This window comes from Dermacentor silvarum, chromosome 1, assembly GCF_013339745.2.
Source record: "Dermacentor silvarum isolate Dsil-2018 chromosome 1, BIME_Dsil_1.4, whole genome shotgun sequence".
Classification (NCBI taxonomy): domain Eukaryota; kingdom Metazoa; phylum Arthropoda; class Arachnida; order Ixodida; family Ixodidae; genus Dermacentor; species Dermacentor silvarum.
In genome coordinates this window covers 391,092,529-391,109,913 of record NC_051154.1, presented here as the reverse complement: position 1 = coordinate 391,109,913, position 17,385 = coordinate 391,092,529, and the positions used below count along the sequence as shown (strand labels likewise).

Sequence of the window (17,385 nt, the reverse complement as noted above, 5' to 3'; positions counted from 1 at the left end):
AGTGGTATGTGCACTGCGCGCGTAGGAATTGCTGGCTGCCACGTTCCAGTCCTGTTCACCGTGCTGAACAGTTGCCCCCACGACCTCATCTTCGGGCTCGACTTTCTGACCACGCATTCTGCCCTCATCGGCTGTTCCACCGGTACGCTATGCCTCGAGCTTCCTCTTGTTACCGACGTTCGCCCCGAACAACCGAACACCCTCTGCACTACAGCGTTTGTTCGGTTACCTCCAAAAGCCCTAACCTTCGTCGAATTGGCCTCAACGTCAACCGTGCCTGATGGCGACTATGTCTTGCACCTATTCGTGACGTCCTCCTGGCGCGCGACGTCTCTGTGCCACACTCCGTCGTTACCCTTGCCGCTAATCGGATGTGTCTCCCCGTCATCAATTTTGGCTTGACAAAGCAAGTGTTACCTGAAGGCATAGTGGTGGCCACGCTCCGGTCTGTGACAGATGACCACGTCACTGCTTTTGCAGCCGACGCGTCTCCAGATCCTCCTGATTACCCACAGGATGCCTTGAACCTCGACGGCCCATTACGTCCCATGGTCGCTCTGGACCTCGCCCCTGACCAAGCAGCCGCCCTATATCGCCTTTTGTTGTCCTACCGCAAGATATTTGACTGAAAATCGCCCACTTGGTCAGACGTCCCTTGTTCAGCATCGGATAAACACTGGTGATGCTGTTCCCATTCACCGCCGACCGTATCGTGTGTCCACGGCAGAGCGGCAAGTTATTCAGCAGGAAGTAAACAAGATGCTCGCCAAAGGCATTGTTGAGCCCTCGTCGAGTCCTTGGGCGTCGTGCTCGTCAAAAAGAAAGATGGCACGTGGCGTTTCTGCGTTGATTACCGCCGCCTAAACCGAATCACTAAGAAGGACGTTTACCTTTTACCACGAATTGACGACGCTCTTGATTGTCTTCACGGTGCCAAATACTTTTCGTCCATTGACCTTCGATCTGGTTATTATCAGATTTCCGTCGATGAGCAAGATCAAGAAAAGACCGCTTTCGTCACTCCAGATGGCCTCTACCAATTTAAGGTTATGCCGTTTGGTTTATGCAATGCCCCCGCCACGTTCGAACGGATGATGGACTCTCTGCTTCAAGGTTTCAAATGGTCAACTTGCCTTTGTTACCTCGACGACGCCCTTGTGTTTTCTCCTACATTTGGGACGCACCTTGAGCGCGTTGCAGCCATCCTTGACGTGTTCCGCAAGGCTGGGCTCCAATTAAACTCATCGAAGTGCCACTTCGGGCGCCGACAGATTACAGTGCTCGGCCATCTCGTCGATGCTTCCGGAGTACAACCCGACGCGGAGAAGGTTCGAGCAGTAACGGCTTTCCCTGTACCTCAGTCTGTCAAAGACGTCCGGAGTTTCGTGGGGCTCCGTTCGTATTTCAGACGGTTCATGAAAGATTTCGCAGCAATCGCTCATCCACTCACAGAACTTATGAAGAAAGATGTGCCTTTTACGTTTGGTTCCCCTCAGGCTGCCGCATTTTCACGCCTTATCATGATTCTGACTAATCCACCGATCTTGGCCCACTTTGACCCGTCCGCACCAACAGTGGTCCGAACCGATGCCAGTGGTTATGGGATCGGCGCCGTCTTAGCGCAACGCCAACACGGACACGACTGCGTTATAGCCTACGCTAGCCGACTCCTGACAACTGCAGAGCGCAACTATTCGATTACCGGGCGCGAATGTCTTGCTCTCGTCTGGGCTGTTTCAAAGTTCCGCCCATATTTATTGGCAAGCCCTTCTCAGTAATCACAGACCATCATGCGATGTGTTGGCTTTCGTCGCTCAAGGATCCTACTGGCCGGCTCGGTCGTTGGGCTCTCTGACTACAAGAATATACCTACACAGTGACGTACAAGTCGGGACGCCAACACCAGGACGCAGATTGCCTCTGTCGCTACCCAGTCGAAGACCCGACCTCTACGTCTGAGCCTGACACCGACGCCTGCGTTCTCTCTGTTTTTCTACTGGTCCATGTCGCCGATGAGCAGCGCCGTGACCCGTCCTTGCGTGTCATCATTGACCGCCTGGAATCTCCACTTGCCGACAGTTCCCTTCGCTTACTCACACTTCAAGATGGCGTACTCTACCGCCACAACGTTCACCCCGACGGCCCAGCATTACTCCTTGTGATCCCTAAACACCTTCGCTCTGCTGTTCTCCACGAACTTCACGACCTCCCCACTGCCGGTCACCTCGGTGTGTCACGTACCTACGAACGGATCCGCCGACGCTTATTTTGGCCAGGGCTTGCTCGCTCCGTTCGAAGATACGTAGCTGCGTGTGAGGAATGCCGGAGACGCAAGACACCATCGACGCTCCCTGCTGGGTACCTGCAACCAATCGAAATCACAGCGGAGCCATTCTTTCGGGTTGGTTTAGATTTACTTGGTCCTTTTGCTCCTTCTACCTCTGGGAACAGGTGAATCGTTGTGGCCACAGATTACGACACGCGCTACGCCATCACCCGAGCGCTCCCTACAAGCTGCGCCACAGATGTTGCCGATTTTCTTTTACGCGACGTGATTTTATTACATGGAGCTCCGCGACAACTTCTCACAGACCGTGGCCGGACATTCCTGTCAATAGTTATGCCGGACATCCTGCAGTCCTGTGCCACGAGGCACAAGCTATCCATGTCATACCATCCGCAAACTAATGGCCTCACGGATCGTCTTAATCGCACTCTCACAGACATGCTCGCGAAGTATGTCTCTTCAGACCACATAGACTGGGACCTCACTCTGCCGTTTGTCACCTTTGCCTATAATTCCTCGTGCCACGACACCAGCCGGCTATTCCCCATTTTTCCTCCTGTTCGGCCGAGAACCAGCACTGCCCCTCGACACAACTCTCCCTGTTCACGCGGCACCCACCAGTGAATATGCACTTGATGCCGTCGCCCGCGCTGCTCACGCAAGGGAAATTGCCCGTGACCGCCTTCTGAAATCCCAAGAGAGTCAAAGGCGTTTGTACGACCAGCGACACCGATCGAGACGTGCTCTTCCCACCTGGTTCTTTGGTGCTTCTATGGTCTCCGTCGCGACAGGTCGGCCTGTCAGAAAAACTGCTGTCGCGTTACACAGGCCCCTACCGAGTGCTTCGTGCCGTGACTCCCGTCACATACGAGATCGCCCCTGACGCCCCATCTGCTTCCCAGTTCAGCGATATCGTGCACGTTACACGACTGAAGCAGTATCACCCTCCCAGGGATGACATTTAGACGCTCCGGGACGTCGCTTCTGCCGCCGGCGGATTATGCTACACGCGTGTGGTATTTGATTGTTTGACCGAGGCGCGCGGGCGCCATCACTCGAGAAAAGAAGAGGAAGAACGAGTTGGGCTCGCGCTGTGAACCTAACCGGTCAGCGCTGCAACCGCTGTTGTAAATACAACCTGTAAATAGTTGCCCGTCTTACTGACTCGTTCTTCGCGTAACAATATTGACACGTGCACATTTTTATCTTTCACCGGTGCCCGCTTTTCATCGGCTAACAAATGTTTAACATTATCGCTCGGCGCAGGACGCGCCTGCATGTGTCGGAAGTTTCTCGACCGTTGTCGATGCTTGTATGCGTTGTCTGTTGTCACTGATGCTTATGTAATGTGATGTATGAGTGACGCGAACTGTCCGGTACTTTCTGGAAGACACGAGGGCACCAGGGATTACCCTGGAACCTTCGATAACTCATGTAGAAAAGCCGACGCGTTTCGCCGCTCATCAGATTTCGGCGATCGCCGACTGTGTTCGCCACTATCGTTGGGCTTCGAGTGCAACGTGCTTTTGTGGGCACAGGTTAGCCCAATAAAAAGTCCGTTTCGTCATTCACAGTTTTGCAACTGTTTCTTCACCGCAACTACTACGTCACAATGTATACAAATTCAGTGACGGCAGATTCTTTTTCTTGTTTTGTTAACTATTCTTTTTATTATCTAAACGAGCGATAACGCCGTACCATGACGATTCCGAATGTGTCGCGTGCAATACATTTTTCAAGGGCGCGTCGCAAGATCTTGTTGCGAATGGTGGTAAATAACACGTTTACGATCGAATGCCAACATCCTGGCCTCCAGCAAACCCTCAGTAAGCTAAATAATCCGCTATTCCTTGCCACTTGCGGCGCGAGTAAGCTATGACGCTCAAAGGCTGACGGAGGACACGGACGCACCATCCTTAGGGCCCTACAGCAAGTGCGTCTCAGACACATACTGGCCGTACGAACTAATGTTGAACTAACATGCAAGCGAACGACTAAACGCACGAGCAAACGACTAAATTAACCACGATTAAACCAGCCAGTAAACGAGCGGGCGACCACATGTTTTCTTTGCGAGTGCTCCACCCCCGCATCGCAACCTTCAGACACTTTAAAGCTCACGCGAATTAGCACGTACGTCTCAAAGGCATAAGATGCTGTCGTTCGGCGACGAACCCACCCCGTAACTCGGTTTCGTGAGAGCACGCACGCTTTTCATCGGTGCCTTTGTATCGCAATTCCACCGGGTGGCCGCCAACAACGAAGACGAACAAAAGAGGCAAACAAAGCTATTTTCTCAGGAAAGCTAGCAAGTAACCACAAAAGGCAGAGCTGCTTTCCTAAGATGAGTTTTCATGCTCGAGCCTCCAATGTCAAAAGGATTGAGCTGAACCGTAAAAGCTTCGTATTCACGTTTTCACACGCAGTTTTGCGTGCCCGTGAATTCCAGCCTGTTGGCGTACAAAATGATTAAGCTTCTTGCCTTTGCTGAAACTAATTTGGCATCCGAGGGCGCAGCAGGTCATGGTGATAGAAACTGCCGTGAAGCGACGTCGCATTTGCCGCGAAGCATAGTTCCAGGCAGGCGTTCGCAAAGAAAAGCAACACCGAAGAGCAACCGCGCCAACATGTGCTCCTCGTCAGTCGGTAGACGCTTATCAGGCGAAAATGGCGATGGCGCGCGATCGTAAACAAACGCAGCCAGCACCCGGCGGCGCGACGGCTCACGCGAAGCCATTAGGCCAATACCGACGCGGCGACGGCCTCGGACAGTGCGTGCAAGGAGGAGGCGGCATTCTTCAAAGCGTGACGCTACTTTTTACATTGAGGGGCTTTAGTTGATACTTTTCAGACACAATAGAGTGATTTAGCTGAGTGCTTGCTGTCCGCTCCGCTCAGACCGGCATATGCTAGCAAATGCCACACAACCACTTAGCGGGAACGCAATTGCGCTTGCGCACAACGCTCATACCGGCAGTGGAACGAAGGCCACATCCTTCGCTCCGCTACAAAGCCGACTGAGCGGAGCGTGACAGCGTGTCTATTTGGCCTCTTCGTCGTTTTGCAGCCGAAGTGATAGCGCGTCGCTCGCGTCTCGGCAAGACGCGCTTATTAAATGCGAAATCTACGCAGTTCCCGGAAGTATCTCAGAGCGTGAAATCTGAGCGGAGCGTAAGCGGCGCTCTGCTAAAAATGTCTATTTGTCGGTGCGCGATTTATGTACTGGCCGCACTTCTTTACTTGCTATCCCAAACCCGGTGAGGTGCCCTATAAGTGCCCGTATATCTGCTGCGTATTAAATTTGCCGGCACTTACGTGAATGTTGTAGGAAGCTCCCATGATGCGCGAGTACTTGATCTGGAGCGTGCCTGGCCTGGGGACCACGAAGTCCTGGTCGTTGTACCGGTCGCCGAACGCGTGACGCGCGATGATGATGGGCCTGCGCCACTGTTTCAGGAGCGGAGGGATGTTGCGGCAGACCATCAGCTTCTGGAAGACGTCGCCGCCGAGGGCGTTACGAATGGCGGCGTTGGGCGACATCCACGTGCGCTTGAAGTGGCACTTCTCGAGAAAGACCTTCGCGGCTTTGAAGGTGGCGCCCTTGACGCTGCCCACGTTGTCTACCTTGAGCGCCCGGGTGGCCTCCAGGGTGACCGTCTCGTTGGTCTGGCTGCGATGTTCGATAGACAGATCAAACACCCTCAGGTCGGCGTCCACGTACGGCTCGATGAGCCTCTCCCGGACCAGGACGATGTGCGCCATGTCGTCGCCCCGCATTTCGACCACCGGCCGGCACTCGACTTTCACCATGGGGGACAAGGGACAAGACGTCGGAGTAAGATGCTCGTTGGACAATAGAGCGACGGCCTGAAAAAAACGAGCGCGATCGTCTCGCGGCGGTCGTGCTCGCAATCACGAGCTGATCGTGCCTCACGCGGCAAAAAAAAGTTTTGACGTTGAAAATTCCATTTAACATGGTAGGATGCATTCAGGTTACTCACTTGATATATAGATCGGTCCATTGCAAGCGTCTTACGTGAATCAATTAAAATTAAAGAACATTATTCATCACCAGCTTCAAAAATTCATGGCGCAGCATTTCACCGCGTGGAATACCCGCAAATAGCATGCCCACAGAAGGATGATGATGTTGATGACTGGCTCAGTATGGCACATGCCCATCACTGGGGTTTGGCCTAGAAGCGGGCGGTGCAATTAAAGTAACGTAATATTGTACGTGTACTTAGTTATCCTTTTCTCGTGGCCTGCATTTCACCCAACTCCGTGCAAGACGCACCTGCATGATTGGAACTTACTCGAATGTTATCGATGGTTCTATCCGTTGTCTGTTGGCACCCAAGCTTGTGTAATCTGATTTTATGCGAAAGCTGCTTTAAATAATGCGACTGAAATACGGATTCCCTTCTCACGGACAGACACAAATGCCCTACTTCATTGCGTAATACGCAATTGTACGTTGTAGCACTGGACCCAACCCGATCGCCAACACAAGCGAGTGCATAAATTGGGCCCAGAAATGAAATACCGCATTCCTCACAAGCTCAAAAGAAGCCAAACAAGCATGGTGCACCGGATTCGCCTTGGTGTGGCATTCACGAATCGTTATAGACATATGATTAGTTGCAGTGACATTAACCCCAATTGTGAATACTGCCAGGTACCAGAAACACTTGAGCATATATTTTGCGTTTGTCCCGCGTACGCGCAAGAACGACAGAAACTGGTCTCTTCAATTTCAAAAGTCGATAAGAGGCCCCTATCAGACGAGTTTCTTTTAGGTCCTTGGCCCAATGCAAACAGCGCAGCCCTGATAACCAGTGCCGCTTTAGCCTTTCTACAAGCCACTGGGCTCGACACACGGCTTTAGAAATGCCACAACGTTGTGAACTTGTATATACACACCTCCCCCTCTTATCATCATCATAATCATTCATTAACCCTTTTCCTCCCCGTCCCTTTTCCCCAGTGTAGAGAAGCAGGCCAGAGCAAGTTACAGCTCAGGCCAACCTCTCTGCCTTTCTGTAAATAAATTTCTCTCTCTCTATGCGCCACGCGACCCGTGTAGTACTTTTTGGAAGACACCCGGGCACCTGCGATTACAGTACTGTGGAACCTTCGATGACTCATGCTTGAACACCGACGCGCTTGACCAGCAGATCATATTTTCGACGATCGCCGACTCCGTTCGCCGCTGTCGCTGTGCTTTCAGTGTCCCTTGCTTTTGTGTGCACAAGGTCGCCCCTAAAAAATCTTAGTTTCATCATTCACACTCCTGCTGCTATGTTCTTCGCCGTCACTACTACGAGGCAATGTCATATATGAAGAAATAAAGGCCAATATAAGTGTTAAAAATAGAAATCAAAGAGTAAGCGTGTAGGATTTGTTGAAGGTGTTGAAATAAAACACAGAATTTCGCATGAGGAATCTGCAAGACTTGAGAAGGATGCAAGTATTAAGTTAACACGTCCATCTTTTTGTGTTGACAATGCAACTGTATATGATAATTCAAACATCCCTGTAGCTGGAGCCCGTGCCCAGGCCCCGACAGAAAGGATAATTTGGGACGTCAATGGTCCCAAATTAATAAAAAAAGCCTTTGTGAAATAAAGCCTCGAGAAGTCTTTTTCGTTGTAGTGAAAATCAAGGACTGCACTATATTATGAAATGATCAATTGGTCTGCGGTTCATTACAGAAGTGACAGAGAGAGGACTGCGTCAAGCCAGCCTTGTGCAAATAAAAATTTAACTGTGGAGTGCGGCATCGCAATCTCGTAAATGTAACCTTATATTGAAGCGATGGACACCATTAAGAATTCCAGGGAACTGCAGACGCTGGAAGTCCGATTTTGATAGTATGTTTTGTTTTGTAGTTGTTTGACTAAAACAGAATTTGCTGTATCTCGCTGAAGTGAATTATGCCCTAAATGGCTGAACGGAAAGAGCGTCCGGAACATCCAGGGAAGCTTTGGCAAGAGAGTCTGATTCTTCATTTTAATTTCTTCCACAGTGACCCTGTACCCAAATTAGGTTAACGTTCTGTAAATTTGGAGGTGCTAAACAATGAAACGTTGGCAACATTTTCGAGCCCCTTCTTCAAGTATGCATTGGGCACACAATGAATACTTGATAATGAGTAATGCATTGTGTATCAATGCATACTTCAAGTATGCATTGGTACACAATGCATACTTGGTGGCATTTGTATAATTACAAATGCCACCACCACGGCATTTGTAATTTTCCTTATAAGTGTAGCGTGTCTGAAAGTGCGGTACCTTAAAAGTGCAAACTGAGAATGGCTGAATCTAACTTGTGTCTAGTGTGCAAAGAGAGTCTTCCTGATTCCGGCAGTTGCCCATTATGCTCAGAATGCAGCTATGGTTATCACGTTGGCAGTTGCTCAGGGGTGACGAAAACAGCATTTAGATCAAGCGATGAGATGACAAAAAACACATGGAAATGTCAAGCATGTGTTATTTTGGCTGCCCGGGGGAACACCGGGTTAAAAAAACTGAGGCCAGAGCAGACATCAGATTTCGGGAAAATACTGGCAGAAATCAATGACAAGTTGTCAGAAATACCCACAATAAAATACAAAATTGACCAATTAATGCTGCTAAAAGAAACAGTACAAAACATGGAACAATCAGTTCAACACTTATCAGTCCAGTACGACGACATACTTAGTGAAATGAAGAAGCAGTCATCTGAAATAGCTGCTCTAAAGAAAAGAGTGGAAAAAGCTGAAGCAAGCTATGACACTCGGGAAATTAAGAAGCTGCGACAACAGGTTAACTACTTGGAACAATACAGTCGGCGCCAAAATTTAGAAATTCATGGTCTGCCGCAAAGTCAAAACGAACACCTGCTCGATAAACTAAATAACTTAGCCATTCAGTTAAATCTTGCTGTGCTCACACGAGCGGAAATAGACGGCTTGCATAGGCTTCCGGCCAAGCCAGGCAAAGAACCAGCGCTGCTCGTTCGCTTTGTGTCACGTGTCACACGGGACGAATGGATGGGGAAGAAGGGCTACTTGAAGTCTACTAAATCTGATGTCCACCTTCTTGACAATCTGACAGCAGAAAACAAGAAGCTTTTATGGCTAATGAGGGCTTTTATGGTTGAAGAAAAACACTATCAGTATGTTTGGCACAAAGAAGGAAAGTTGTTTGTGCGCAAGGCAAATGGCGAACGAGCGATCCGCATTCAATGTGAAGCCGATTTAGATAAGATTCAGTGAGCTCGCGATTTATTTCAAATGCTTTCTTTCTACTTTAGTATTCTTTTTTTCCCACTGATGGTGGAATTATCTAACATAAATTATCAAAACAGTTGTGCTTTCAACTCTGCTTTGCACTCTCGTTTTTATAAACCTAATGATTGTTTGTCTATTTTTCATATAAATAGCAGGAGCTTGAGCGGTAAGCGCATTGAATTAGAAACAGCTCTGGATACATTACATCATAAGTTTGATATTCTTGCATTTACCGAGACGTGGTTTTCGTCGGTCTCCGATGTCAATTTTCTTGATGGTTACGTATGCGAAAGCGTCTACCGAAAAAATCGTCGAGGTGGCGGTTGTTCACTTTATATAAAAAATAACCTAAACTACTCTGTTCTTTCCGAACTATTGGTTGTTAATGACAATTATGATTCCATTGCTGTGAAATGCAGTGGTACTGTGATCGTAACCGCTTATCGTCCTCCTTCTGGTGATTTTCATGAATTTGATTTGTTTGTTAGCAAAGTTCTTCAATACGTGACCACATTAGGTCTGTCGATTGTTCTGATTGGTGACTTTAATATAAACTTATTATTAGCAAATCCTCAAACGCAACGTTTTATAGATGTTATAGAGTCATTTAATTGTGTTAGCACTATTAAATCACCCACCAGAATAACGGGAAACACTGAAAGTTTAATTGACTTGTGCATTACCAACCACGATGTCGTAGATGTGTTCTCAGGAATCCTCACTTTAGACGTTAGTGATCATCTGCCAATCTTTGTTTTCATACCACGCCCCAAAAGAAGAAACTGTCGTCCGAATGATGTCCCTTTGTTGCGCAGGAATTTTAATAGTGAGGTATTAGATTCTTTTCGATCCATGGTGGAGAGTATAGATTGGGCGGATGTGTATAATGAAAGTGATCCCAGTTCATCCTACGATATATTTTTGCACAAAATTAAGTGTTCTTACGACACTGCCTTCCCACTGCAGATTAACCATAATAAGACCAATTTTGTCGTCTTTACATCGCATCAGAGATCGCCTGAGCACCTTCAATCCATTTCCATCAACAATCACCTAATCACTGCAGTTCATCATTGCTCCTATTTAGGTGTGGAATTTGATGGCCACCTTAAATTTCACCTTCACATAGCTAACGTAAAAAAGAAAATGGCATATGGAATACGCGTTCTAATTAAAGCACGGCCATATTCTGATGTCACTGTATTATGCTTTTGTTCACTCTCATATTAACTATAACATTGAATCATGGGGAAACACTTATAGCAGTCACCTAATGTCATTGCAAGTCATTCAAAATCGAGCTATTCGTCTAATAACATTTTCATCTCGTAGCATTAACGCTAGTGAGTTATTACACGCTCATAATATTTTGAATGTGACTGATCTTGTTAAATACAACCTGGCCATTTTCATTTTTAGGGCAACAAACAATAATATTCCAGTAACCATCATACCACCGACGTCTCTTATGAATACAAATAATACTAGATTTGCAGAGAATATGAACTTTATTTTACCCAGCGTTCGCACCAACTACGGCAAGCAGTCATTACACTTTTCAGCTGTATCTCTCTGGAACACATTACCATTTCCTTTAAAATTGTTAAAATCTCACAGGTTTCATACAGAACTTAAGCGCTTTCTTTTAGCTTTATCCGACTCTCATTTTTTAGTGTAGTATGTTTTTTTTTCTTTTCTAACTTTTTTTTAACTTTAATCGTGTTTCTCTATTTCCTGCATTCTTTTCATCTTCTTGGAAATGGACCCTTTGTAGTTCTCCCTATTATTGTCTAAACTGCAGCCTTGTTCTTATGCATTAAACTGCTGCATTTTTTTTTTCATTTATGCCTTGTCTTTTAAAACCTGTATTATCGTAAACTTTACATGTTGCCATTGTTTGTATTAATAATTCTTGGCATCATGCATAGGAGGTCACATTTCAGTTTTTAACAACGGGACCTCCTTCTGTATATACTTACCATGTAATTAACCCCGTTTTTGTATTGAATAAACTGATTCTGATTCTGCATCAGGTGAAAGGACACAAGAAATCTAGAAAACCATGCGTTACCCGAGAGCTATACAAGAGAATTCAAGCGAGGGATAGGTTATTTGATACATTTATTCGTTTCAAAGACGAAACGACACTCCGGGAATATAAAAAAACTTAGGAACAGGCTTAACTCGGATCTTCGGAAAGCTCGCGCTGAATACTACAAAGATATGTTTGTGTCCATATCAAACGATCCGCAAAAATATGGACAGCAATTCGGAGACTCAAAGGCAACCCAAACAGTTTGATCCCTAGCACACTTACTTTCGACAATGTAGAATATAGTGACTATTCCCTAGCAACCAAATTTAATCATCACTTTTTGCAAACTGGGGTAACAAATACCATTCCCACGTATACTTCCACAAAAGATCTAAATGGTTATGTTTCATTAGACAGTACAAACTCTATGTTTCTTTCCCCATGCAGTGAAGTTGAAATCTTTAATTTAATTAGGTCTCTTAAAAGAGACAGTGCACCCGGATATGACGAAATCAAAGCGGAACCAATCATTCGCGTTCCTGATATTTTGTGTGCCCCGCTATGTCATATATGCAACAACGCGCTGGTTTCAGGGATTTTCCCAGCTAGTATGAAAATAGCCAGAGTAGTAGTTCTGCATAAAGGCGGATCTTTAAACGCTCTAAATAATTATAGGCCAATATCTGTGCTACCCGTTTTTTCAAAAGTTTTAGAACTAACTTTAAAGATCAGGATAGCCAAATTTCTGGATCAAAAGCAGGCCCTTGTCGAACAAGCAGTATGGTTTTCGCAAGGATAAGTCAACAGAAGAGGCAATACCGAACATTAAAGAAGTAATACTTAATAATTTTGAAAATAAGCTATACACTGTAGGAGTTTTTCTTGACTTCAGAAAAGCTTTTGATTCTATTAAGCATCAGATTCTGTTTCAGAAGCTTCCCTCAACTTCTAATTAATGCGAAGGAATGTATGTCAACGTCTCGTTTTAAAAATATTGTTAAATCCTTTCTGTTGTCCTGTACACTTCCATAAAATATCTATGACCTCAAGCGCCAGGTTATAACGATGTATTAAAAAAATGTGTGTGCTTCACTAACTATCGCTATATTTTGCTGTGCCAAAGCTTATTTCCAGTAAAATGTTTTCGCTATCTACTGTTTAATTTCTGGTAGAATGTCCATGCCATTGATGAACTATGCATGGGTGGTAGGGCCATTGTCAGGCAGTCTCATCTGCCTTTAGCCGTACCTTCCCCTGACCTGTATTGTGTCGGAAACAATAAAATGAATGAATGAATGAATGAATGAATGAAATAGCGAATCTCTTAAATTAACGATTGTTGACACATTTGATGGCAACTTGCGCAGGGTTACGATGATGGCCTCAAAAAGATGTGCAAAATGAGGAAGTCGAATAGAGAAATACGAACACAGCTGCGAAAAGAATAAGACGAGTCCTCATCTCTTGTCACACATGGACGCATCAGTCGCAAACATGTATTGTTTGCCGGGAGATGCTTAGTGTGTTCCTCCAAAAGACCACACAAATCTTGCTCCTGGGCAAGAGCTCAGAATTTGTTGGATAAATATCACGGAATTGAATGGGGATATTTAGGTCTGAGGTAACTTGCGGGACGATGCTAAGTATATCTGTCTAATGTTTTTAATCGTACTTGCACAAAAAGGACTTGTAAGTCCATTTCCAGGTCGAAACCTCTTATGTCGACGTGGAGACATCTTCGTTACCACCAGGTTTGCTCCTCGTTCCTGGCCCTGTCGACCGATGCTGGCTTTTCCGTCAGAGAGTTTAACGAGCTTATTAGACAGCATCCGGTGACTGCACTCTCAGGCATCTTGATTACCACCGGCTGCGTATCTATAACCGTTAGGCGGAGTAAGCGTCGCAAGAATTAAACGCTTACTCGCTGTCTTTCTCAGGCCAGACTATTTGCATTATGAAGCACTTCTATTTGGGATGCGTTCCAAAAACAGTGGACGAAGCGGCCTATGGCAAAAGAGAGGGATAAGGACCACCGTGACGCTGACCAACATAATGGCGGGAACATGCAGCCTTCCCCCGTCAAAAAAGGGTGTTTCTTGGAGTGCGCAAGCTTTTATATGCACGCTGACATCATAGCGTCTGCACCAAGGACTGTCCATTGCCAGAGAATAAGACAATATGAGCTAGACACCAAAACCGCGTATTCAGCAACTTGCATTGACGATTATACGTTATCTTGAAGGTAAAATGTGAGGTGAAGTAACATTAAGATCGAAACTACTGTTGAATATTCTACTCCGGCGTTGCTCATTATTCACGGTACGGCTTTCGGGCGTTAAGTATAAGCAGTAGACTAAAAAACTTAGTCACTTTAGCATACGCAAAAGAAGGTAAAGGCGAAAGCCCGCGCTCAAGAGGCATTCTTCAAATTACTTGACATTCTCATTCGAATGCGTTGTTACTTCTTATTATTTTTTCCCACCAAAGATGGCGAGTTCGACTCCCACCAATGGTCGAGAGTGCGACTCCCAATGAAGGTCGTGGGTTCGAGTGACCTAATTAACTCTATATTAGTTAACTTTACCTTTATTTTCATGATGAGCGGCGTCGGAGCCAGCTGTTTAAGATGATGATGACGAACGTGCGGGCGGGGGCACGAACGCGTCTCTGTGCGAGGCGAGCTCACGTGACTTTCTGTACCGCACGCCGTATTTTCAATGACATCGTCTGATGAGGCATTTAAGGCTTTCGCCTTAATAAATCAGCCACACAAGCATCCACCCTATAAAAACACCGCCGCAGTAAATGCATTGGCGACACAGAGCAAACTGCAGCGGGGAAAAGGAAACGACTGCGCTAAGTTATATAGAGGGTGTCCCAACTATCATGCACCAAGATAAAAAAAACGATTAATTGCGCTACTCGAAGAAACCCTAGTGCATATTGTTTCCAGTAAAGTCGAGTAGCCACTAGTAATTCTTCGTTACTGAGATTTAATTAGGTAATTGCCAATAATTATCTAACTCGACATGCGAGTCCGAGTATTATCGGTGCTGCGCATAACTGCTATGGATTTTGTTTTCGAGTGAATCCGGTTTCTCCTCATGTCGGTTTCTGAGTGAATTATATATAAACCCCTTCGTTGATAAAAGTCTCTGCGGAAGACCCGCCGTGGTTTCTTCGCGGTTATGGTGTTGGGCTGCTAAGGACGAGGTCGCGGGATCAAATCCCGTCACGGTGGCGGCATATCCATGGGGGCCGAAATGCAGAAAACACCCGTGTACTTAGATGGAGGTGCACGTTAAAGAACCCCAGGCCATATTACAGCGATAGTAAGTATGTGGACACTCCAAGCGCATTTATGCCGTTGTCGTCGCCATCGCGGTGACGTTCCGCATGAAGTCCAACGGCGAGAAAATCGTCGCCGCGCGCCGTACGGTGTGTGTGTGCGAGTGAAACCGTACGTGGGTAAGTCGGCAATCGCGGCTCTATATAGAGCTCGCGAGGGAGGAAGGCAGGCCGGAAGCGCGCGGTCTTCTTTCGTGCGCGAGGCACGGGGGCGATGCGATGGAGAGAGAGAGGGAGGGGGGATGCGATCTGCTGCATCGGCTGCAGCTCACAGCGCGGCGGTGCGGGCGGCATATCTTGAAAGCGATATGCGATGTGTGTGAAGTGCGCGCCTGCACGGCCCTCATCTTCAAAGCGATCTGCGATGGGGACGAAGTGCATGCGCCGAGTGCCGGTAGCTTCGTATGCGCTGTGCTTTCGACGTTTACTTCGCGTTGAAACGAGAAGAGAGCGCGAAGTTAAATTTGCCCGCTGCTGCTGGCGCGCTTTCTCACTCCGGCATTTTCACGCGAATTTTCGCGGTCGTCGATCCAGATGTGTACATGTTTACCTGTGCGTGCGTGACGCCGTGCTTGTCTATTTAGTTAGCAAGCGAGTGTTTACAACTTTATACGGCCCATTAAGCTACTGTGATTGCTTCGTATAGCTCTCTACTAATTTGATATCGCAATCGATGCTTCGCCTTTCGTGCGAAACTGCGACGTTTTTTTCCTGAGTACCCCACTACGACGTGCCTCATAATCAGATGGTGGGTTTGGCACGGCAAACCCCATAATTTAATTAAAATTTTTAAAGTGTATATCCTTCTGCAAAGTGCTCAATAACCTCCTCAATGCCAAGGATGTCATTGTAGAATATCCCTTTCTAAAACCAGCCTAATACATGGCCTAATCGATGATTGATAGACCTCGCGCCGAACTTCGTGGCAAACATGACGTGGCAGATAAGCTAGAAAAAAACACATGCCTGCGAACAGAGCGGGACGTGCCATATTCAACGGCCTCGAAACCAGCTGACATCGTGGCTTACCTCACCAGTTAGTGCCACTCGCACGTAAAGGATACTTTTTTCCCCCGATATTACATAGGACTCACCAACAAGCAGCGTGTTGTGCACTTTGAACTCGCTGTAGCTATACAGATACATGTATACAGGGGTATTTATTTGTATCCGTATTCATATGATGAAGTTCGTTGAATTGTGCACGATTAGGCTGCCGATCTCAGGGCCCCATACCGCTGACACGGCAGCGTGGCCTCTTTGGCACGTTGTCTGCAGTTGCTGAAAGCTTGGGAGTGTCTTATAAACTGACGCTTTGCGATTTGCTACAAACATCAACCGCCACCAGAATTTGGCCTAGTCGACGCGATATAGCAGCAATTTCATTCTAAGCTAAGGATGGCCTGTTATTTGCATATATGAAATTATCGTGCTATTAAAACAAGATTTTCAATGCAAGTTTATATGGTCATTTCAATGGCAACTACGACTACTTCGCTGTAACGTTAGTTTGCTTCATAGACGTCCGAATACATCTGGAGATATTGCTACACGCGTGTGGTATTTGATTCTTTGAACAAGGCGCGCGTGCGCCATCACTCGAGAAAAGAAGAGGAAGAATGAGCTGGGCTCGCGCTGTTAATCTAACCGGTCAGCGCTGCAAACGCTGTTTAAATATAACTTGTAAATGGTTGCTCGTCCTACTGACTAGGCCTTCGCGTAACATTGTGGTGGAGGTGGAACGTTCCCCGTCCTTGCCACGGAGCTCTGAAGCGGCCGCACCGTCGTCTTCTCAGCCATGGCTTCCGATGGAAACACCTCGTCGCCCCCTACACCTGCGGCGCCAACCACAACGTACGTTACGGTTCCCAGTCTCCATGATCCTGGGACATTCTCCGCCCAAAATGGCGTTGACGTCGACGACTGGCTCAGCATGTATGAGCGTGCTAGACGAAGCCACCACTGGGACCTTACCATCATGCTTGCCAACGTGATCTTTTACCTGGACGGGACACCGCGTGTCTGGTTTCGCACACATGAGGTTGAGCTATCCAACTGGGACATTTTCAAAGAGAGGCTTCGCGACCTATTCGGCAACCCTTCAGGTCGCCAACAGGCTGCGCGAAAAGAGCTTGCTACCCGTGTCCAGTCGTCCACAGAATGGTATGTCTCCTACATACAGGAAGTCCTCGCGCTTTGCCGGAATGTCGACGAGCACATGACCAAGGTTGTCAAGGTGGGCCATATTCTAAAAGGCATCGCGGACGACGCCTTCAATTTGCTCGTCTATAACGACGTTTCTACTGTCGACGCCATCGTCAAAGAATGCCGCCGCGTCGAAGTAGCCAAAAGCCGCCGCGTCGTCCCACAGTTTTCCCGGCTCCCAAACACCCCTGCCACGTCCTGTTGCTCCGCTATTCCTGCCACACGACCATT

At 47.1% G+C, this 17,385-nt stretch overlaps 1 protein-coding gene across 1 annotated transcript in view; it reads right to left on the bottom strand.

Moving 5' to 3' along the window:
* LOC119446365 (isocitrate dehydrogenase [NADP] cytoplasmic-like) overlaps positions 1–6,146 on the bottom strand; it is a 342,750-nt gene extending 336,604 nt beyond the window's left edge. Inside the window, exon 1 of the mRNA XM_049663327.1 lies at positions 5,912–6,146. Coding sequence (XP_049519284.1) covers positions 5,912–6,097 — 186 coding nt within the window. The 5' untranslated portion in view covers positions 6,098–6,146. The remainder of the gene's footprint in view (positions 1–5,911) is intronic.
* Positions 6,147–17,385: the final 11,239 nt, after the last annotated feature.